Genomic DNA, 20,375 nt, shown 5'->3' on the forward strand with positions numbered 1-20,375 from the left:
CTGTGTGAGTAGCTGCACGTACATAGTTTCCCAACAATAGGGCTCTGTTGGTGGTTTACCCTTGGTTGGATGCCCTGCAGACGGGCAGGAGTCAAGATATAGCCTGGCTTCACCCCAATGCATAAGCCAAACCGCTTACATCTATAACCAATAAAGTTGTGGCCTATTTGAACCCATAAACCAAAATGTGGAGTGATGGGAATGTACAGTCATATGTGGTGGGATTGTCCATTAGTTAATGAATTTAGGAAACAGATTGGTATAGAAATATCGAGAATTGTGGGAAGGAACGTGGAAATAACTAAATGAATGGTTCTCATTACCCTGAGTAGTACGGTTACCGAGTTAAAAACAAAAGAGGAATGCAAATGGGTAAAATTGATGGTAATTGCAGCCAGACAGGCTATAGTGAGTAATTGTGGAAATGCCGAAGAGCTAGGGGTGAACCAATGGAGGAAAAAACTGAATAATATTATAATTTTAGAATGCCTAATTGTGAAGATACATAGAATGAAAGGGTTTGAGGTCAGTGAGAAAGAGGAGGATTGGTTTGAGAAGATATTGAATTGTTTGAGTAGGTTTGAACAATTTGGGGCAATTAAAATAAACCTTGTGGAGGGAGGAGTGTTAAGGTATATGGAAGTGTACATATGGTTAATTTGAATATGTTATTATTGAACATTATTGAATATGTATATTATTGAATATGTATATTACTGAATATTGTATACCCAATGTATCAGCCGCCTGGGGGGTTTCACTGTTTGTGTTTTGGTGGTTGGTAAAAATAAAAAATATATAAAAAACCAAAATACTTGTGTACGTGTGCTCATTATCTACTAGAGAACTGCGGGGTCACGGGGTCTTGGCATTCAGGTTGCTCTACTTACCTTCCACGATGTCTCCCACATAGTTATTAAGGGCCAGCGTTAGCTCATCAGCACCGCGATCGAGGTTGGTGGTCATGCTGAACTTTTCGGTCAGTGCCGTGAAACCTTTAAGATATGTAAGCACTTGCTATTAGTGAAACACAGCTTGAGTTACAGCCAAGAGGATGGAAGTGGGAAAGGCAGGCGGAAGGTTTCACATCACTTTGGGAGACGGTTTCTTTTCTTCCCTTCCCGCCACCCCCCAATATTTTATTATTGGGGGCTGACTGCTTTTATGCATGGCTGGCTTCTGTTTTGGATACAAGCCAATGAGAGAAGCGAGAGGCCCTCTCGGGGTGCAACGCTTTGAACTCCTCCCCATCAGGCTCAGGTTGTATATCTGTGTAAATAACCCATATGTCATAAAGACACCACAGTCTCCGCTTTGCTGCATTTCCAAACTCTGCGTAAGCACTGGGACCCCTGGATTCTCACCCTGCTGAGGAGTTTGGGGTGGCATGAAGCAATATGAACGCCTGAGAAGCTGGGTTTATTTTCAGTATGGAGGCACTTGCGCATCCTTTACCCATCAGGACAACAATTTGAAGTCCCTCAACTCTCTTCCTTTCTTTCTTTGAGGTGCCTCTGAAATCTGCTCCCGTCCCTCCCTCCCAACGCCGATCTCCCTTTGCCTACCTGAAATGTCCACAAAGAGCAACACGCCATCGAAGCTCTCAATGAAAGGCACCTCCTGGGAGAAATCACCATAAACTATGAGGTCGGGGACATGAGCGGCTACTTTGCCGAGGTTCGAGATCTCAAACTGCTTCTTGTCCTCACTCGTCATTCCTGCTGAGCGTTTATTGGGACACTGTCTCAGAGCTGCCGGAGAGAGGCATTAGGACTTCTTACCTGGTGCCTAGGGACCGGGAGGGCAGGGCTCCTTCCCGCACCTGTGTCGGCAGCATCTCTTTTGTCAGCCCCATGTCACAATGAAGTGACAGAGGGCTCTTCTCCAATAGCAGTTACTTAAAGTTGTTTCCTCCCTAACAACGGTTGCTAGGCTAAACGTACTCATTTTGCCAAAGAACCTACTGGGACGCAGGTGGCGCTGTGGGTTAAACCACAGAGCCTAGGACTTGCTGATCAGAACGTTGGCGGTTTGAATCCCTGCAACGGGGTGAGCTCCCATTCCTCGGTCCCTGCTCCTGCCAACATAGCAGTTCGAAAGCACGTCAAAGTGCAAGTAGATAAATAGGTACCGCTCCGGTGGGAAGGTAAACAACGTTTCCGTGTGCTGCTCTGGTTTGCCGGAAGCGGCTTAGTCCTGCTGGCCACATGACCCGGAAGCTGTACGCCGGCTCCCTCGGCCAATAAAGCGAGATGAGCCCAGCAACCCCAGAGTCGGCCACGACTGGACCTAATGGTCAGGGGTCCCTTTACCTTTTCAAAGCTGTTTCCTTCCTAACAACGGTTGCTAGGCTAAACGTACTCCTTTTGCCAAAGAACCTACTGGGCCAAGGGCCACTGCAGGCCCCCACCCCACCCAAAGGGCAAACTAAACTCCAGCAAATTCTTTTAGCCACGGGCTGGTCCACTGTCCCTCAGACCTTGTGGTGGGCCAGGGAAGCAGCACTGGGGGGCGGAGATGGAAGAAGAGGCGAAGGGGGCAAGTAGTACTCCCCACCCCCACCCCCCAGCCCCAGCCCCTGCTTAAAATGGCGCTCAGCCAGCTCAGCCCCGCCCCCTTCCTCCTCTAGGCAGGGCAGGGAGAAGCCATTTTGCATCCATACGATATCAGTGACTTCCCCTCTTCTCTTTCCATGGTTCATTTTACATATCATAAATTCCTTCATATTTTACTGAAACTATACCCATTTAGTATTCCATCATTTTGTTGTTGTTTAGTCGTTTAGTCGTGTCCGACTCTTCATGACCCCCTGGACCAGAGCACGCCAGTCACTCCTGTCTTCCACTGCCTCCCACAGTTTGGTCAAACTCATGTTCGTAGCTTCGAGAACACTGTCCCACCATCTCGTCCTCTATCGTCCCCTTCTCCTTGTGCCCTCCATCTTTCCCAACATCAGGGTCTTTCCCAAGGAGTCTTCTCTTCTCATGAGAAGAGTATTGGTGCCTCAGCTTCAGGATCTGTCCTTCCAGTGAGCACTCAGGGCTGATTTCCTTAAGAATGGAGAGGTTTGATCTTCTTGCAGTCCATGGGACTCTCAAGAGTCTCCTCCAGCACCAGAATTCAAAAGCATCAATTCTTCAGTGATCAGCCTCCTTTGTGGTTCAGCTCTCACTTCCATGCATCATTACATCCATCAGAACTGTTGAATTTATCTCAATGCTGCCAGCATTTTCAGCTGTTCACAATTATTTCCCATCTATTCAATAAACATTTTCCAATCTTCTCTAAACGTATGTTCTTCTCTTATTCCATATGTTAAGTCTGCAAGCTGTGCATAGTCTGTCAACTTAAGTTGCCATTCTTCTTTAGTTGGGACCTTGCTCATTTTCCATTTTGGGGCTAACAAAACACGGGCCGCAGTAGTGGCATACAGAAATAACCTTTTTTGACACCTGGGGATTTCAGTCTGAATTATCCCCAACAGAAAGGACTCTGGGGGGCTTTTTTGGGTGGGAGTATTTTAAACATTTTTTTTCAATTCATTATAGATCATTTCCCAATACTCTTTTACCCTTTTACCCTTGCAAGGGCAACTCTATAGCACAGACTTAAAGTAGCTTTATTGTCCTTCCCTCTCCCCAGGGAACTTTGGGAACTGGCGCTCTGAAGGGATGCCTCATGCCCCCCCACCCCAGTTAGAATTCCTGGGATATTTGGTGGGAAGCCTTGTTAGGTAAACTTGCATAAGACCAATATTGGCTTATGGTGTAGACATGTCCAAAGGGAAATAAAATCAGTTTTACCCGTAGCCTAGAGCCTTATTGGCACAAAGGTGAAGAACACGTCTAGTACCCACCAAGGAAGAATGTCAGCGTAAAATGTTCAAATATGCTGAACTGGCTGGTCTGACGAATAGGATAAGAGAAAATGAAAATGAGGAATATAAGAACGGATGAATAATGTTTATTGAATACTTTAAGAACCAGTATAGACAAATACAGTGGTACCTCAGGTTACAGACGCTTCAGGTTACAGACGCTTCAGGTTAAAGACTCCGCTAACCCAGAAATAGTACCTCAGGTTAAGAACTTTGCTTCAGGATGAGCATAGAAATTGTGCCGTGGCGGCACAGTGGCAGCAGGAGGCCCAATTAGCTAAAGTGGTATCTCAGGTTAAGAACAGTTTCAGGTTAAGAACGGACCTCCAGAACAAATTAAGTTCTTAACTCGTGGTACCACTGTACATAGCTTAGCAGGTCTCGATTAAATCCAGCAGGTGAAGAACACGTCTAGTACCCACCAAGGAAGAATGGCAGTGTAAAATGTTCAAATATGCTGAACTGGCTGGTCTGGCGAATAGGATAAGAGAAAATGAAGATGAGGAATATAAGGAGGAATGAATAATGTTTATTCCTATAGGAAAAAGCAAGGGATAGTATGCAGATGATTAGCATATGTAATAAGGCAGGAATCCAATATCTCTATTAAGACCTCGTCTCTCCATAGTTTTCAGTTTAGTGATAAACTGCAGTCATTAACAGTCATCAACAGGTTTACCATACCCATTGAGTCAATCACCCATCTCCTACTACCCTCCTGAGAAAGAAGTGTGCATGCACATGAAAGCTTATACCCTGTGATGGCCTGGGATTCGGACTCAGAGGCTGAACCTGAGGAATCCCAGCCTGCACAGGAGTCCCCGCCTCCAGAACCAGCTGAGCAGGGGCTGGGGCTTGAACCTGAAGGGTCCTCACCTGTGCTGGATCCTCAGGTGCAGGCACCAGCTGAGCCTGCTCTGGCCCCTGAGATGATGGAGGACCCATTGCCTGCAGGTGCTCCACTCTCAGCCCCGTCAGAGGAAGCTAAGGTTGCCTCTGGGTCCGGTAACCCTCCAGCCTCTCCTGAGCTGCAGAGGCTCAGGGCAGAGAGGCAGAGGGAACTAAGTTCCCGCAGAAGGAGTGCTCACCTCCAGGCCAGGAGAGGTGAGTCACCTGTGGACCAGGGCCACCCTATGCCTCGGGGCAGATAAAAGCCAGCCAGCCCCAGTCCCAGGTTGCGGGAGCAATGTTGTTGGTAGCCGGTTCCTGTCTGCACCCTGTCCTGCTCTTCTGCCAGAGTTCCTGACCTCGCCCGACTCCCTACCTTGGACCCCACTTCAGCTTTGACGGACAGCCTCCATACCGTACCATCGACCTCGGACTGGACTCGGACCTTGCCTCTCAGTTAGCCCCTGGGACTAGCACATACCCAGAACAAACTTAGTTGGTCTCTAAGGTGCTACTGGACTTTTTTTTTTATTTTTTTATATCTTTCGACTGCATCAGACCAACATGGCTACCTACCTGAATCTAGCAGATAGAGTTTTTAATAGATAACAAATTGGATGATTAAAAAGATGTGGATTACGCGGAGCAGTAGAAAAGCAAAAGGAACCAGGAAAAGGATGGAAGGGAAGTCATACGGTATATGTATACATGCTGTATTTGGTATGAAGTTGTAAGTAGGACAGAGGGAGGGGAGGGGGTTAAATATGCTCTTTGTTCCTGTTTTTGAAAATGCAAATTTTTTAAAATAAAAAACAAAAAAACAGAATATATGACCTAGGCAGTAACTCCTTGATACATCATCACTCCAGATTTGTGGGCCAAACTGGTGATGTCATAAAGGCAACTGGTACCAACTGGGATGACATGGGAGCTGCTCCAGCAGCAGGAAACACTTCTCCTTTAGTGCTGAAGGGAAACCCTTCATCTTCCGTTTAAGGTGTATAGGATGGGACATCTTCTGCCCTCTTTCCGTACTTCCACACCCTTGTGGATAGCCGTTCTCATTGTAATAAGATGGACAGGAAAGGGCCTTAGCTGTCCGTCAAAGTGCAGCTGTGAACAAAAGACAGTGAATTGCAGCAGGAAGGCTTTAGACAAAGTCCCGGGCTCAATTCCGCTGACCACCAGGGAGTTGATTCTGTCCGACAATAAACTCGTCACGTTGCCGGTATTAGAGATGAGCTATCTGAACGAACTGGTCTATCTGGACTGCAGCCACAACCTGTTAGAAATGGGCCTGGATTTCACCTTTCCCGGTATAGACAAGTTGACGTACCTAGACCTCAGTTTCAATAGGCTCTCCTTCGTAACCCCTTACACTTTCTCGCAACTCAACAAGCTGCTGCTGCTGAATCTCTCAAGCAACCCGCTGTTGGTGGAAGTGAAGGACAAAGCCTTTGACAGCAACCCCCTTCTGAGATTTGTGGATATGAGCGACTGCGGCTTGACGTATGTTGGCGGTGAATTATTCAAAGATCTGCACAACCTTCATAGTTTGAGACTGAAGGGGAATCCCTGGAATTGTGACTGCACTTTCATGGAGTTTTGCAACTGGATGAAGAAAGCTGATGTTGTGTATCCAGGTGAGGCCTTTTCCCAGGTGTGAATTCTGTGGGGCGCCTTCTCCTGTTCGCAGGCACTCGGGGACAGCCCACCGAGGACGCGGGATGAGCACCCCAAGAAGTGGTACCAAGGAAGAAGAGGAAGATAAGCATGGGGAAATGGGAGACAAAGGATGAGCAAGTAAAATCCTCAATGATACATTGGACAATAGATATTGCTCATAATATAGACACGGAAGCATGGGAACGATTGTGGAATAGGGATATAAAATTTATAGCATGTTATACATCCAAAGTAGCCTTGGTGATTAGAACCCTGTACTCCAAGAAACAGGCACAAACTGTCAAAGTTGCCTTGCGACTCTTTAAAATGAAAGTCCTCCCTCTTCTGCTGGTGGGCATTGCCTTGGGCTCACGTAGGGACTTTGAAAAATTGGAATCTATCCAAACCCAATTCCTCAGGGCCATACTCAGGATCCCCCCCTCTGTGGCAGGCGCGATCATGAGATTGGAAACCGGTTGTCAAGCCTTTAGGTATGTGGCCCTGAAAGCGAAGTTATGGCTATGGCTCAAGCTCTGTTTCAGACCGGTGGGTTTGGCCCCCTTGATTCTGAGGTATAACTTTAAATCTCCATGGGAAGGGGAGATAGTGGAGGAAGTGCAGAAGTGCGGGTTGTCCTCCCTTTATATAGAGTCCATGTCGTATAGCCACGCAAAGGCGGTGATCGCTCAAAGATTAAGGGATATTGCCAGACAGGAGGACATAGCCCGTGTGAAACCTGGGTTGTTTCTGGGGGAGCAGTTGTATCGGGCTGCTCCAGCTCGCTACCTGGCGGATATCCACTACGTGGAATACCGCAGACTATTTACTGCGGCTAGGCTGAATGTTCTTGACTCGGCGGTTCTGAAGGGAAGATATGGAGGAGTCCCATATGACCAGAGATTATGCCACTGTGCATTGGGTGAGGTAGAATCCACAGAGCACATTTTACTGAGCTGTCCCTTCTACAACGATTTAAGACAGTACCTTATAACTCCATACTTACCCCAGCTCAGTTCCCGACAAAGAGGAAAGCAGACAGCATATCTGCTAAATAATTCTTCTGGGAAAACAACTTTGTCAGTGGCTAAATTCCTTTTCCTGGCACTCAAGTGTCAGAAACGTATAACTGAATGCTTTGATGTGGGTTATCTGTGAGAGGTCTAGTACTGTGGCCCTACCTTATTTATGTACCCCTATGATGTTATAGTTTATAATTATTGTGTCATGTTTTATTTCTGACTATCGGTCGAATAAAGGAAATTGATTGATTGATACAGCATGTTATAATCTAAGAGAAAAATGATATGGAAATGATATATCGATGGTATCTAAACACCGAGTAAATTGGCCAAAATGTGTAAATCTAAATCAAATAAGTGTTGGAAATGTAAAGAGAAAGAAGGTTCTTTTTATCATATGTGGTGGTCTTGTAGGAAGGCTAAAGCTTACCGGGAAATGATATATAATGAATTGGAAAGGATGTTTAAAATAATGTTTGTAAAAAAAACAAAAAACAAAAAACCCCGGATGCTTTTCTTTTGGGAATTATAGGGACAGAACTACCTAAACTGTATAGAAATTTATTAATGTATGCTCCTACAGTGGCAAGAGTGCTTCTCTCCCCAAAATGGAATGAAGCAGAAGTCCCAGCAAAGGAAGAATGGATACAAAACCTTATGGAATATGCAGAAATGGCAAAACTTACCGGAAGAATAAGAAATCAAGATAACAAACTTTTTTATAAAAGAATGGAAATGGCTTATTGAATATTTACAGATAAATTGTAAATAGATAGGAATATTGGCAGGATTATTGTAATAACCTGCCGTTTCATAAGAGTATATATTTAAAGCAGATGAATAAATGAGCAAATTAAGTTATTTTGGATATGCAGAAAATATTCAAAATAAATTTAAGGAACCGCATTATACATTTCACTGATTTTACAATCTTTTTGACATTTTAAAACTTGAATTCCTTTCCCCTCTTTCTGCAGTTTCATAAGTTTTTGTATCCTTCTTCCTTTGCTGGGACTACTTCTTTCCATTTTTGGGCAAGTAACATCCTTGCTGCAAATATTGCTCTATTTCCTTCACCGCCCCTTTTTGACACTTGAAGTGTAGATTTTTAAGTATTGTGTTTTAATAATAATAATAATAATAATAATAATAATAATTTTTATTTATACCCCGCCCTCCTCAGCCAAGGCTGGGCTCAGAGCGGCTTACAAGCAATAATAAAAACAAGTTAAATGATTACAACTTAAAAACAAAATTAAAAAATACAACATTAAAATACTGAAACATTAAAATATTAAAATGTAGCCTCATCGCAGAAGAAGGAAAAGAAAAAAGAAAGAGAGGGAGGGAATCAAATTGGCTCCAAGCCAAAGGCCAGGCGGAACAACTCTGTCTTACAGGCCCTGCGGAAAGAAATCAGATCCTGCAGGGCCCTGGTCTCGTGAGGCAGAGCGTTCCACCAGACCGGAGCCAGAGTTGAAAAGGCCCTGGCTCTGGTTGAAGCCAATCTAACTTCCTTAGGGCCCGGGACCACAAGGGTGTTGCAGGAGGGTCCTAGGCAGTGAAGGGCTTTAAAGGTCAAAAGCAGCACCTTAAATCTGACCCTGTACTCCACCGGGAGCCAGTGCAGCTTGAAAAGCACTGGGTGAATATGCTCCCATGGCAGGGACCCTGTGAGGAGTCTCGCTGCAGCATTCTGCACCCGCTGGAGTTTCTGGGACAGCTTCAAGGGCAGCCCCGCGTAGAGCGAATTACAGTAGTCAAGCCTGGAGATGACCGTCGCATGGATCACTGTGGCCAGGTCAGGGCGGGAAAGGTAAGGGACCAACTGCTTGATGCAGCGAAGGTGGAAAAATGTCGCCTTGGCTGTTGCTGTAACTTGCGCCTCCATGGAAAGGGAGGCGTCAAGGATTACACCCAAACTCTTAACGGAAGGCAATGACACTAATTGGGCCCCCGCAAGAGAAGGGAGTTGGTCCCTCATCCCCATGCCATCCCGACCCAGCCATAGGACCTCTGTCTTCGAAGGATTTAGTTTCAATCGGCTCCCACGAAACCATCCAGCCACAGCTTCCAAGCATCTGGTCAGTGTGTTCGGGGCCGAGTCGGTGTGGCCATCCATCAGCAGATAGAGCTGAGTGTCATCAGCATATTGGTGACAGCCCAGCCCAAAGCTCCGGATAATCTGGGCAAGGGGGCGCATAAAGATATTAAAAAGCATTGGGGAGAGGATTGCGCCCTGCGGCACTCCACACACCAAGGAGTGGTGCGACGACATTTCCCTCCCTAGTGCCACCCTCTGTCCCCGACCAGAGATAAAAGAGCACAGCCAGTTACGGGCTATGCCCTGTATCCCCACGTCTGCGAGGCGGTGGTCCAGAAGATCATGATCAACCATGTCAAAGGCTGCTGACAAATCCAAAAGGATCACCAGTCCTGACCCGCCTCGATCCAGCTGTCTACGGAAATCGTCTGTTAGGGCAACCAGAGCCCTCTCGGTCCCAAAACCAGGACGGAAACCAGACTGAAATGGATCTAAAGCCGATGTTTCCTCCAGAAACCTACCAAGCTGTTCAGCAACCGCTCTCTCAATTACCTTACCCAGATATGGAAGATTTGAAACTGGGCGGTAATTGGATAGGTCTAAGGGATCTAATGAAGTTTTCTTTAAGAGTGGACATACCACTGCTTCCTTCAGTTCCCCTGGGAATGTCCCCGTGTCAAGGGACAAATTGATAATTTCAACCAGGGGGGTCCACGCAACATCCGGACACTCCCTAATCAGCCAAGACGGACACGGATCAAGGAGGCAGGTGGTGGGCCTACTAACTTGGAGGAATCTATCCACATCAGCAGGGAGTATTCGATCGAAATGGTCCAACACTGGACCTGAAGTCAGTCGAGGGGCCTCCAGTTCAGTCACTGTATCTAAATTGGCAGGGAGGTCACGGCGGAGCAACAGGACTTTCTCCGCAAAAAAGCTCGCGAATGCCTCACAGCTGTGGGTCGAATTTGTGCTTAAATTTGGTTGTCCTCCTAAGGATGTTATTGACTTAATTATTCTAAAAAGTTGTGCCGGGCGAGAGCTAGCGGATGCAATGGAAGCTGCAAAGTAAGATTTCTTAGCAGCTTTCATAGCCAACTCATAGGCTTTCATAAGCGTCCTATAAGATGTTCTTGAGGCTCCGTCACGAGTCCGTCGCCATACTCACTCTAGCCATCTGAGATCCCGCTTCATTTTCCGGAGCTCCTCAGTAAACCAAGGGGCCCGGTTTCGACGGGGTCGCAGAGGGCGCTTAGGCACGATCTCATCAATGGCTGCCAAGAGCCGGTTATTCCAGTCCTCAACAAGGTCATCTAATGAGTCGCCAGGAGGAGCAGGGTCCCGCAAGGCTTGTCGGAATCTATCAGGATCCATCAGTTTTCGCGGACGAGCCCAAATAGTTAATGTTGTAACTCATCTTGGGACCTTAGGGTGAAGGACAGGTTAGTAACGATGATGATATGCTGATGAAGATGATGAAGAAGACGAAGAATACAGTGGTACCTTGGTTCTCAAACTTAAACCGTTTTAGAAGTCCGTTCCAAAACCAAAGCATTCTAAAACCAAGGCACGCTTTCCCATAGAAAGTAATGCAAAATGGATTAATCCGTTCCAGACTTTTAAAAACAACCCCTAAAACAGCAATTTAACAGGAATTTTACTATCTAATGAGACCATTGATCCATAAAATGAAAACAATAAACAATGTACTGCAGTCACACAATCAATCAGTAGCTGAACTGGGTTCCACACAGTCACACACAAAAAAGAGCCGCAAAAACAAAAACGCAAAATAAATAGCAAAAATAGACAGCGTAACACTCAAAACAGAAGCGTGGCACTCAAATCGGAAGCGTAACACTCAAAATGGAGCACGTTCGGCTTCTGAAAAAAGTTCTCATACCGGAACACTTACTTCCGGGTTTGCAGTGTTTGGGTTCCAAGTTGTTTGAGTACCAAGACATTTGAGATCCAAGGTACCACTTTATATTAAACTTTAAATCTAGTTTATGTGGAGGAAGGTCAGAGAAGGTGGAGATTGTTCATAATATACTGGTGGTGGTGAAAGAGGTCTGCTCTAGAGCATGAATGTCTGACCCAACTGAAGATGCCCTGGACTTCTGTGAGCCAGAGAAGTTTCCTCCCTTTCATGATCTCTCCAGGGTTCCTTACTCGCTTTTTGCTTGTCCTTGGTCTGTTAAGGCACATTCCTGTTATAGATTTACCAGCCACGAATTAAAATGCTGACTAACTCCTCTTAAATTTGTTTTTCCCTCTCCCTCAGACTCTGAGGAAATGACTTGCAACAAACCAGAACTTCTCAAGGGTCTGACAGTCAATGTGGCCGAAACGAAGCTCCACTACCTCTGCCTTGTCCATTTAGACTTCCAGGATTTCGTCTTCTTGGGTCTGATGGCCATCTGCATCTTTTTTGGAGGAACTCTGGTGGCCTGGCTGGTTGGCCTAGCCACAGTGATCTATTATCACCCCGTAATGAAGGTGGACGAGGAATTGGAGGAGGAGGAATACAGAATGATTTAGACCTGCTGTTTTGGAGCTCTGAGGAGTGTCTATGGCTTGTAGCCCTTCTGTTTCATTGCAAAATCCATTTGCTGACGTTTCCCCACCTTTTGAGGATGGTATAGAACGGGGCCTGACTCTGCCAGGTGTCAGCTCCAGGGTAGAGGACATGGGAGACTGGGTGCTTCCAGGTGTGCTGGGCCCAGGGGTTAACCTGAAGGAGCGTCTCCACCCCCATCGTTCAGCCCGGACACTGAGGTCCAGCGCCGAGGGCCTTCTGGCGGTTCCCTCATTGCGAAAAGTGAGGTTACAGGGAACCAGACAGAGGGCCTTCTCGGTAGTGGCGCCCGCCCTGTGGAATGCCCTTCCTTCAGATGTGAAGGAAATAAGCAGCTATCTTCTTTTTAAAAGACATCTGAAGGCAGCCCTGATTAGGGAAGTTTTTAATATTTAATGCTGTATTGTTTTTAACACTTGATTGGAAGCCGCCCAGAGTGGCTGGGGAAACTGAGCCAGATGGGCGGGGTATAAATAATACATTATTATTATTATTATTGTTATTATATAACCCAAGCAACGTGGTCCAGGTCCGGTCCCGAATCCAAGGGTTCCACGAGGAGTCAGTCCGACAGGGCCAAGGCAGGACACGAGGCAGGAAACCAGGCAAGGTCAGGCACAGGGTCTCAGGCAGGTTCTAGCGAACAGCAATGTTGCTCCCGCAACCTGGGGCGGGGTCCGACAGCCTTTTATCTTTGTCAGGGTAGCGGCTGGTCCTGATCCCCCAGTGACTCACCTCCCTGTCTCACCTGAAAGTGAGCACCCCTCCTGTGAGTACTCAGGTCTCTCCTTCTCTCAGACCTTAGTCTCTGCAGCTCGGGAGATGTCGGTGGGTTACTAGTGTTACGAAAAAGGAGCAATGCTGCTGAGTGCTCCAGATGGCTGGAAAGCCAAACAGGATGTTGATGTTATGGGACTGTACCGTGGGAACAAGGGACAGTCTATTATGTGCACTGAGCACCGGATGTTAGCTCAGAGTGTCACATGACCCTGTACTGGAAGTACATGGGTGGAGTTATTCTCTCTCTGGCTGCTGATGTGAGAGGGTGCAGACACGTTTCTCTGCACTACTGGAAAGACAGAAATAAAGGCATGTAAATACATTTCTGTCTGTCTCTCTCCCCTCCCTGGGAGTGAGGGAGGAGGGATGGTTGTGTTCTTCTCACGTTGAGGAGAATCGGCCGATAGAGACCTCGCCTTGTCTTGCCGGGAGTCGCTGACGGGGAGGTCAACATGGAATCAAAGCCGGGCACCTGGAGAGTGCCAAATTCCTCTGACAAGGCTTGAGATTCAACAACTAGACCCAGGGGCCGCCTCAGCCTCCCCTGACCCAACTGGTAGTGGAGCAGTTGTAAGTGATGGCCCAGCTGAAGGCAACGAGGTAATCCCCACATCTGGAGCCAGGGCAGGCTCAGGCCCCTGACTCAGCCCAGCTGCTGCTTGTTGCGGGGGAACCTGTGCAGACTGGGGCTCTTCAGGATCAGGCCCCAGACTAGGTTCAGATGTCGCCTGAGGCAAAGGATCCAGTGTGGACTGAGACGCCTCTGGTTCTGAGTCCGACCCTGAGTCCCAGACCATCACACCGGGGTGCAAGTCCAAGTCTTGGCCCCCGAGGCGTCAAAGGAGGCAAGTGGGAAGGAGGTTCCTGGGGGGGCGAGTGTGATAGCCAATAACTGGTGCCCTACCTGCTCCATAAGAGCTGAGGACATTTCTGAAAGGGCCCCCAAGCAAAGGACAATTGCGGCCATTGATTTAGAGGAGTGGGGTCAGATGTTGTATTTGTCTCTGGGAGCCTGTGTGCACTTCACACATGACCTTCAAACATGCTTGCACAAAGGGAATCTTTTATGTGAGTCAGCTGCCCACCATGCTGGAAAAAAATGTCAAAAAGAGCTCCAAAGTCAGAAATTCATTCCCACAACAAGAGCACAAATTTAAATGGCATTCCTTACAGGGGAGGGAGAGGGGAGGATTCTGTTAATCAATGGGGTGCAGCATTGAAACCAAATCACGAGTGCCTTTCTCCTAATACCTGCTACATTTTCCCTCCTAAACTAAACAATAAATTCCTAAAAGAGAGAGAGACTACTCATACTAACAATAATGGTGGAAAGGGGGTGGGAGCCTGTTCATTCAACAAGAAAACTCCCCAAAATAGAGAAAGATTGAAAGTTACCTATTTGGTGCTTAGAAGAGCTCTTGCAGATGTATACAGGTTGCAAAGCCGTGTGTGTGTGTGTGTGTGTTTTATTATGTATTATTATTTTATTTTGACAAAGTCATAAGCAGAATAAAAATGTGCTCCCCACCACCGAGACCATTCCATTGTACACTAGTGGCCAAAATTGTGGAAACCTTTTGGGAAAAGTGTATTTCCGAGGTTTGATGGCTCACAACACCACTTTTTGGGAGTAACACCATAAAATTATATATCAATGGAAAGATAATTTAATGAAGAACGTACAGTAATTGAAATACTTTATTGTCACTTGTACAACTTGTATACAGTGAGCTTACACCAGCACCCCCCACTCAGCTCTCTTAGTCTTAATTCCCCTCGTTTACTGACGCACACCCACCAAACCCGAAAGTCAGTTGCCCTGTTGTTATCTTTTCATTCAGCAGCCTAACAGCCCACGGACAGAAGCTGTTCTTTACCCTGTTGGTGCAACTAATCATCCTTCTATATCTTCTGCCTGAGGGCAGGAGATCAAGAAAGTGCCGGCCAGGGTGTGAATCATCCCTGAGAATTTTCCTCACTCTCCTGAGGCAACGTTCTTCCGCTATTTCATCCAGCAGATTCACAGGACAGCCCATAATATCTTGTGCTATATTCACCACCCTCTGTAGGCACTTCCTATCAGATGATGTCAAACCAGCGTACCACACCATGATGCAGTATGAAAGGACACTTTCTATTGCTGACCGGTAGAAGGATATCATCAAATGTTGATTGACATCGTTCTTCCACAATACTCTGAGGAGATGGAGTCTCTGTTGGGCTTTCTTAACCACCTGGGCATAGCTGTCAACTTCTCCCTTTTCTTGCGAGGAATCCTATTCGGAATAAGGGAATTTCCCTTTCAAAAAAGGGGAAAGTTGACAGCTATGCACCTGGGTTGTGTTTATTTATGTAAGGTAAAGGTAAAGGGACCCCTGACCATTAGGTCCAGTCGTGACTGACTCTGGGATTGCAGCGCTCATCTCGCTTTATTGGCCGAGGGAGCCGGCATACAGCTTCCACGTCATGTGGCCAGCATGACTAAGCCACTTCTGGCGAACGAGAGCAGCGCACGGAAACGCCGTTTACCTTCCTGCTGGAGCGGTACCTATTTATCTACTTGCACTTTGACGTGCTTTTGAACTGCTAGGTTGGCAGAAGCAGGGACCGAGCAACGGGAGCTCACCTCGTCGCAGGGATTCGAACTGCCGACCTTCTGATCAGCAAGTCCTAGGCTCTGTGGTTTAACCCACAGCGCCACCCGCGTCCCTCTATTTATTTATGTAATGCACTCTAAAAGATGGGAGGGGGGTTTACAAGTCTGAATTAAGCTCCATCACACAAGGCCTGCCTGCCTTCTCAGTCTTGGACTCTCTAAAATTTTCTTGGCGATTGCCAGCCACTCTCAGGTACAGAAGACGTACACTCTCTCTTGTGTATACACACAAAGCATGCCCGAAACCTGTGTAGAGATGAACCTTGGATGACATAAAGGTGTCAACTGGCAGTCAACACGATACAGAACAGCAAGTGGCCATTTTGCACATTCAAGAAAGTGAGCTGTCTGCCCCAGGTGCTTCAGTTGGCAGTTTGCCCGAGATGTCGACGAGCGAAGAGTTTGCAGAAAGCAGGGCACCTTGAGCTCTCCGTAGGATCAGTGCAGAGAAGAAATGGCTCCCCACCCAGAATGGAGTGGAGAACATCAGGGTGCAAAGGGAGCCGGGTGCTGCTTGCGGTGGGTGGTGCTGCTCCTAGGAATTGGCTGGATGGCAGAAGGTGTGTCGTGTCCCCAGGGGTGCACTTGCGAGTATCTGGCCGTGAACTGCACAGGGAAGAGGCTCGCAGAGTTCCCGGCGACCATCCCTCTGGACACCAGGCAGCTGATCCTGGCTCAAAACCAGCTCAGCTACTTGCCATCCGTGGAGCTGAACTTCCTCAGCGACTTGATCTATCTAGACTGCAGTGGCAATGCTTTGGGCCAGGACCTGGATTTCACCTTCGTGAGCATCATCAAGCTGGTCTACTTGGACCTCAGTTTCAACAACCTCACCTTGATCACGTTTGGGACCTTTTCCCAGCTCGGCAGCCTGGTTGTGCTCAAGCTCTCCGACAACCCCGGTCTGGTGGAGATTGAGAAGGACTCCTTTGCCAACAATACCTGGCTGAGGCACCTGGATGTGAGTCGCTGTAGCCTGACGTTCATTGATGCAATTACCCTCAGGGACCTGCCCAACCTGAGAAGCCTGGGCTTAAGCGGGAATCCCTGGTTCTGCAACTGCTCCTTCATGGAACTGTGCAGCTTCATAAAAGAGAGTGGCATAACTATCCCAGGTAAGTGGGAAATGCTGAACATCTAGGGGACGGTTTCCCATCTCCAGGTGAGCTGTAGGGTGCTCACTCAGCTGCTGGGCTGAGAGGGTGAGCAGTCTGTGGACTCCGGACAATTATGGTGTTTGGCCTTTAAAAATAAGTCCTCTGCATTCCTATGCTTAGAGCAAAGGCATGTACCACTACTTTGCTCCTCTGCCTCAAAAGAGTCAAAGCCAAGGAGGGAAAGCAATAATTTACTTTTCAATGAAGTGGCAGTACAGTGGTACCTCAGGTTATAGACGCTTCAGGTTACATACGCTTCAGGTTACAGACTCCACTAACCCAGAAATAGTGCTTGAGGTTAAGAACTTTGCTTCAGGATGAGAACAGAAATCGCGTGGCGGCAGCGGGAGGCCCCATTAGCTAAAGTGTTACCTCAGGTTAAGAACAGTTTCAGGTTAAGAACAGACCTCCAGAACAAATTAAGTTCTTAACCCGAGGTACCACTGTATAACTATTGCACCAGGAAGGTACTTTCTTGCCGAAGTTAAGGGGAGAATAAGAAGCTCTTTGAAAATGTCAAGCAAACACACACAAATATTTCGTCTTGCCCCGTTCTCCCCTCATCAGCCATCAAGGCAACAGAGAGCCCTGGTGCTGTTTATCCTGAATTTCTTGTGATTCCAGAGTCAAAATATTGTGTGCAAGCTTCTCCACTATTCTGAGCTGAGTGTTTCTTGCTTTATTATGTGCGGTTTTGCTGATGCCATTCATTTCAGCTGCTGTTGCTTCTTATTGTTGAGGAACCACCTAAAAGGCTTGCCGTATTACCATGGTAGTTTTTTTTGGGGGGGGGGCAGCCCATGCAATTCACAAAGGTGTGTTGTTTTTTTTACATTACAATATTTCTTCTTCTTATTATTATTATTATCAATTATTTATTGATTAAAAGGTTTGCATGTCTATACAAACATTATGTACTATCTCTTAACAGGTAAAAAAAAAGAAAATTATATAAAATAGAAAATTTATAAAGAAATAAAGAAGTAACAAAGATAAGAAACAAAGAAATCAAATTTTTAAAAAGAAAGAAAGAGACAAAGTTATTTACATAGTAAAAGTACACATCAGCAGAATCCTTTCCATCCTTCTCATCATACTGTTTGATATAACATTCTTTTTTACACAGGTTTACATTGTATAATATCATTTCTTTCTGCTTTGTATACATCCCTTTGATCTTTTTCTTTACAAATATCACTCAATTTCTGCTAATACGGAGTTTCAATCCTTCCCTCGTGCATTTACCAAAGCGGAGGCCCTTTCCCATTAATTCTGATACACAACTCCCTTTTTGGATCCTTCCCTCCCTTCCCATATTCTAAGCAGAGACAAAGCTATGCTTCTAGAAGAATATTTCTATTCCTGCGTCGTAACTCTCAGAGAAGGGGAAGGGGAAAGGAGGAGGCTGCTTATGTGTCAGGGAAGGCAGTTCTGTTTCCCACTTATGTCACACAACTCACCTTATAGCCTTGCCACTGATGTTTCAAAGAGCGAGCATCACTGTTGGTGTGTGAAACAGACACGTCCCTTTGCATTCCTCTGCGCCTTGTTTGAGAGCAGCGGTTAAACTTTAATGCTGGCTGCAAGCTTATCTGGCAACGAGAGCTCCTCTTTCCTTCTGGAAATGAAATAAGACACACCCTCCTCCATGCCAGCCGGTGGTACAAGATGGCACATCATGATAACTTTGTGGCTCCACTTGACTGCTGAAAGTAATAAAGGACTATCCGGATCGAACTGGATAGAACTGTCTAATTAAAGCAGTAATATAAGTGATGCCTGGAGTTATCCGGAATTTTGGACTCGTGCGGAGCTTGATGTATGGGTACCCTCAACAAAATTTAAAATTTGGCTGTATAATTTGGAACTCATGTGATTTGAATAATGTGATGTGATTGGCCTGTTAATAAAAATTATTTAAAAGAAAAAGAAAAAGAAAGCAAGTTAGGTCTGAGTTTGAAGGGGAGGGTGTCTTACTGGGTCTGGAGAAGATCAAGGCCACAGGCCTGTAGACATGTCCTTAATTGACATTTTTTTATGCACAAGTCGAGACTTCTTGTCCCTCTTGCGTTTCCTCTGCAGACTCTGACAACGTTACCTGCTACAGCCCAGCTTTTGTGCATGACTTGAAGATGCTGGAAGAGGCACAGGAGCAACTGAATTATAAATGCTTCATCCATTTTGATGACCAAGACTATCTTTTCCTGGGTCTGGTTGGGTTCTGCATCTTCTCTGCCGGTACGGTGTTTGCCTGGCTCTTGGGAGTTTGCGCGGTTGTATACGAATTCTTAACTGCGACAGGAGACGATGAAGACGAAGAGGACTGGGACGAATGAGCCTAGTAGACTCTGAAAACGGACTTGGTGATATATTGAGAGCGTCGTCCTATGTATCTTTACATCACAATGTGACTAAGACTGCGATCCTTTTTGAAAACAGTGGGGCATACTTCAGAGTAAATGAGCGTAAAATGCCTGAAAATAAAGACATCCTCAGAATGGTATTTGAAACTCTATGACAGTAAATGCCAGCAAATTACCTCACTGGAATAGTTTGGCTTTGGAGAGTGATATTATTCTGTTAAGATGTTGCTGCTATGCCTGGCGCTAGATTGGAGTACAGCTTTCCTCATATTTGGTAATGGCTCAGAATTGCCCTTTACTTGCAATAGAAATATTATTAGCGAGATGCAATGCGATAGCAACCCTTTCAGATGCTTACTGAAAACATGAGATGTGAAGCACATAAAATTAGCTCCTTTCCAGCACGAACACTGCTGACTGCCAAGGAAATACCACCCCCACCCCCAATTAATTGAGTGTAACTACTGTATAATCTCAGGTTGAAACAATTTTTCACTGGCTTTCCTCCTCAGCCTGATATGGCTGACCTTTGAAGCCCTAAACGGCTTTGGCCCAGTATACCTGAAGCAGCATCTCCACCCCCATCGTTCAGCCCGGACACTGTGGTCCAGCTCCGAGGGCCTTCTGGTGGTTCCCTCACTGCGAGAAGCGAGGTTACAAGGAACCAGGCAGAGGGCCTTCTCGGTAGTGGCGCCTGCCCTGTGGAACGCCCTCCCATCAGATGTCAAGGAAATAAACAACTACTTGACTTTCAGAAGACATCTGAAGGCAATCCTGTTTAAGGAAGTTTTTAATGTTTGATGTTTTATTGTGTTTTTAATATTCTGTTGGGAGCTGCCCAGAGTGGCTGGGGAAACCCAGCCAGATGGGTGGGGTATAAACAATATATTATTATTATTATTATTATTATTATTATTATTATTATTATTCACAAATTGACGAAGTGAAAGTTACTTTGGCAAGCAATAAATCAGAGGTAGCTGTGAGTGGAGAAATTTCACAAATCAATGAAGTATTAACCTCTCTTACTCACCCTCTCTCAAACCCACTGCCATTCAGCTTCCTCCCTTTTTGAGGAGTTGCACAAACTTGATGTACCAATAAAGACTTGTGCTTGTATATAGCCTTGGTTGATGTATCGCCTTTTTCTTCAGGAACCGTGTGTCATAAAAGAATTGCCAAGTCTTTGGTGTTTTGGTCTCCCTAATCTGATATATGAGGGATGTGGGTGGCGCTGTGGGTTAAACCACAGAGCCTAGGACTTGCTGATCAGAAGGTTGGTGGTTCAAATCCCCGCGCTGGGGTGAGCTCCCGTTGCTCGGTCCCTGCTCCTGCCAACCTAGCAGCT

At 46.3% G+C, this 20,375-nt stretch overlaps 3 protein-coding genes across 3 annotated transcripts in view; 2 read left to right on the forward strand and 1 right to left on the reverse strand.

The window, feature by feature from the left end:
* The window catches only part of ADCY10 (adenylate cyclase 10), an 89,495-nt gene extending 87,678 nt beyond the window's left edge, over nt 1–1,817 (reverse strand). The window contains exons 1-2 of the mRNA XM_083621686.1: nt 1,566–1,817; nt 891–995 (exon numbers count right to left, since the gene is read on the reverse strand). Of these exons, the coding sequence (XP_083477812.1) occupies nt 891–995; nt 1,566–1,716 (256 nt within the window). The 5' untranslated portion in view covers nt 1,717–1,817. The remainder of the gene's footprint in view (nt 1–890; nt 996–1,565) is intronic.
* A 3,861-nt stretch (nt 1,818–5,678) lies between these two features.
* On the forward strand, nt 5,679–12,040 carry LOC310765958 (leucine-rich repeat-containing protein 52-like). The gene is made up of 2 exons (XM_083621653.1): nt 5,679–6,408; nt 11,778–12,040. Exons 1-2 carry the CDS (start codon nt 5,772–5,774, stop codon nt 12,032–12,034), a joined length of 894 nt encoding a protein of 297 aa, XP_083477779.1. The 5' UTR covers nt 5,679–5,771; the 3' UTR covers nt 12,035–12,040.
* Nucleotides 12,041–16,057: 4,017 nt separating this feature from the next.
* Nucleotides 16,058–19,048, forward strand: LOC310765262 (leucine-rich repeat-containing protein 52-like; the record flags this gene model as incomplete). The annotated part of the gene is made up of 2 exons (XM_083620037.1): nt 16,058–16,622; nt 18,711–19,048. 2 exons carry the CDS (start codon nt 16,058–16,060, stop codon nt 18,998–19,000), a joined length of 855 nt encoding a protein of 284 aa, XP_083476163.1. The 3' UTR covers nt 19,001–19,048.
* Nucleotides 19,049–20,375: the final 1,327 nt, after the last annotated feature.

Source organism: Podarcis filfolensis (genome assembly GCF_964270895.1).
Source record: "Podarcis filfolensis genome assembly, chromosome: 6".
Taxonomy (NCBI): Eukaryota; Metazoa; Chordata; class Lepidosauria; order Squamata; family Lacertidae; genus Podarcis; species Podarcis filfolensis.

Bases quoted from the DNA above. Each gene is read 5' to 3' on its own strand.
- LOC310765958 (XM_083621653.1), top strand. From the start codon at position 5,772: ATGGGACATCTTCTGCCCTCTTTCCGTACTTCCACACCCTTGTGGATA. The intron at 6,409-11,777 runs GTGAGGCCTTTT...CCTCTCCCTCAG, and splicing joins AGCTGATGTTGTGTATCCAG to ACTCTGAGGAAATGACTTGC.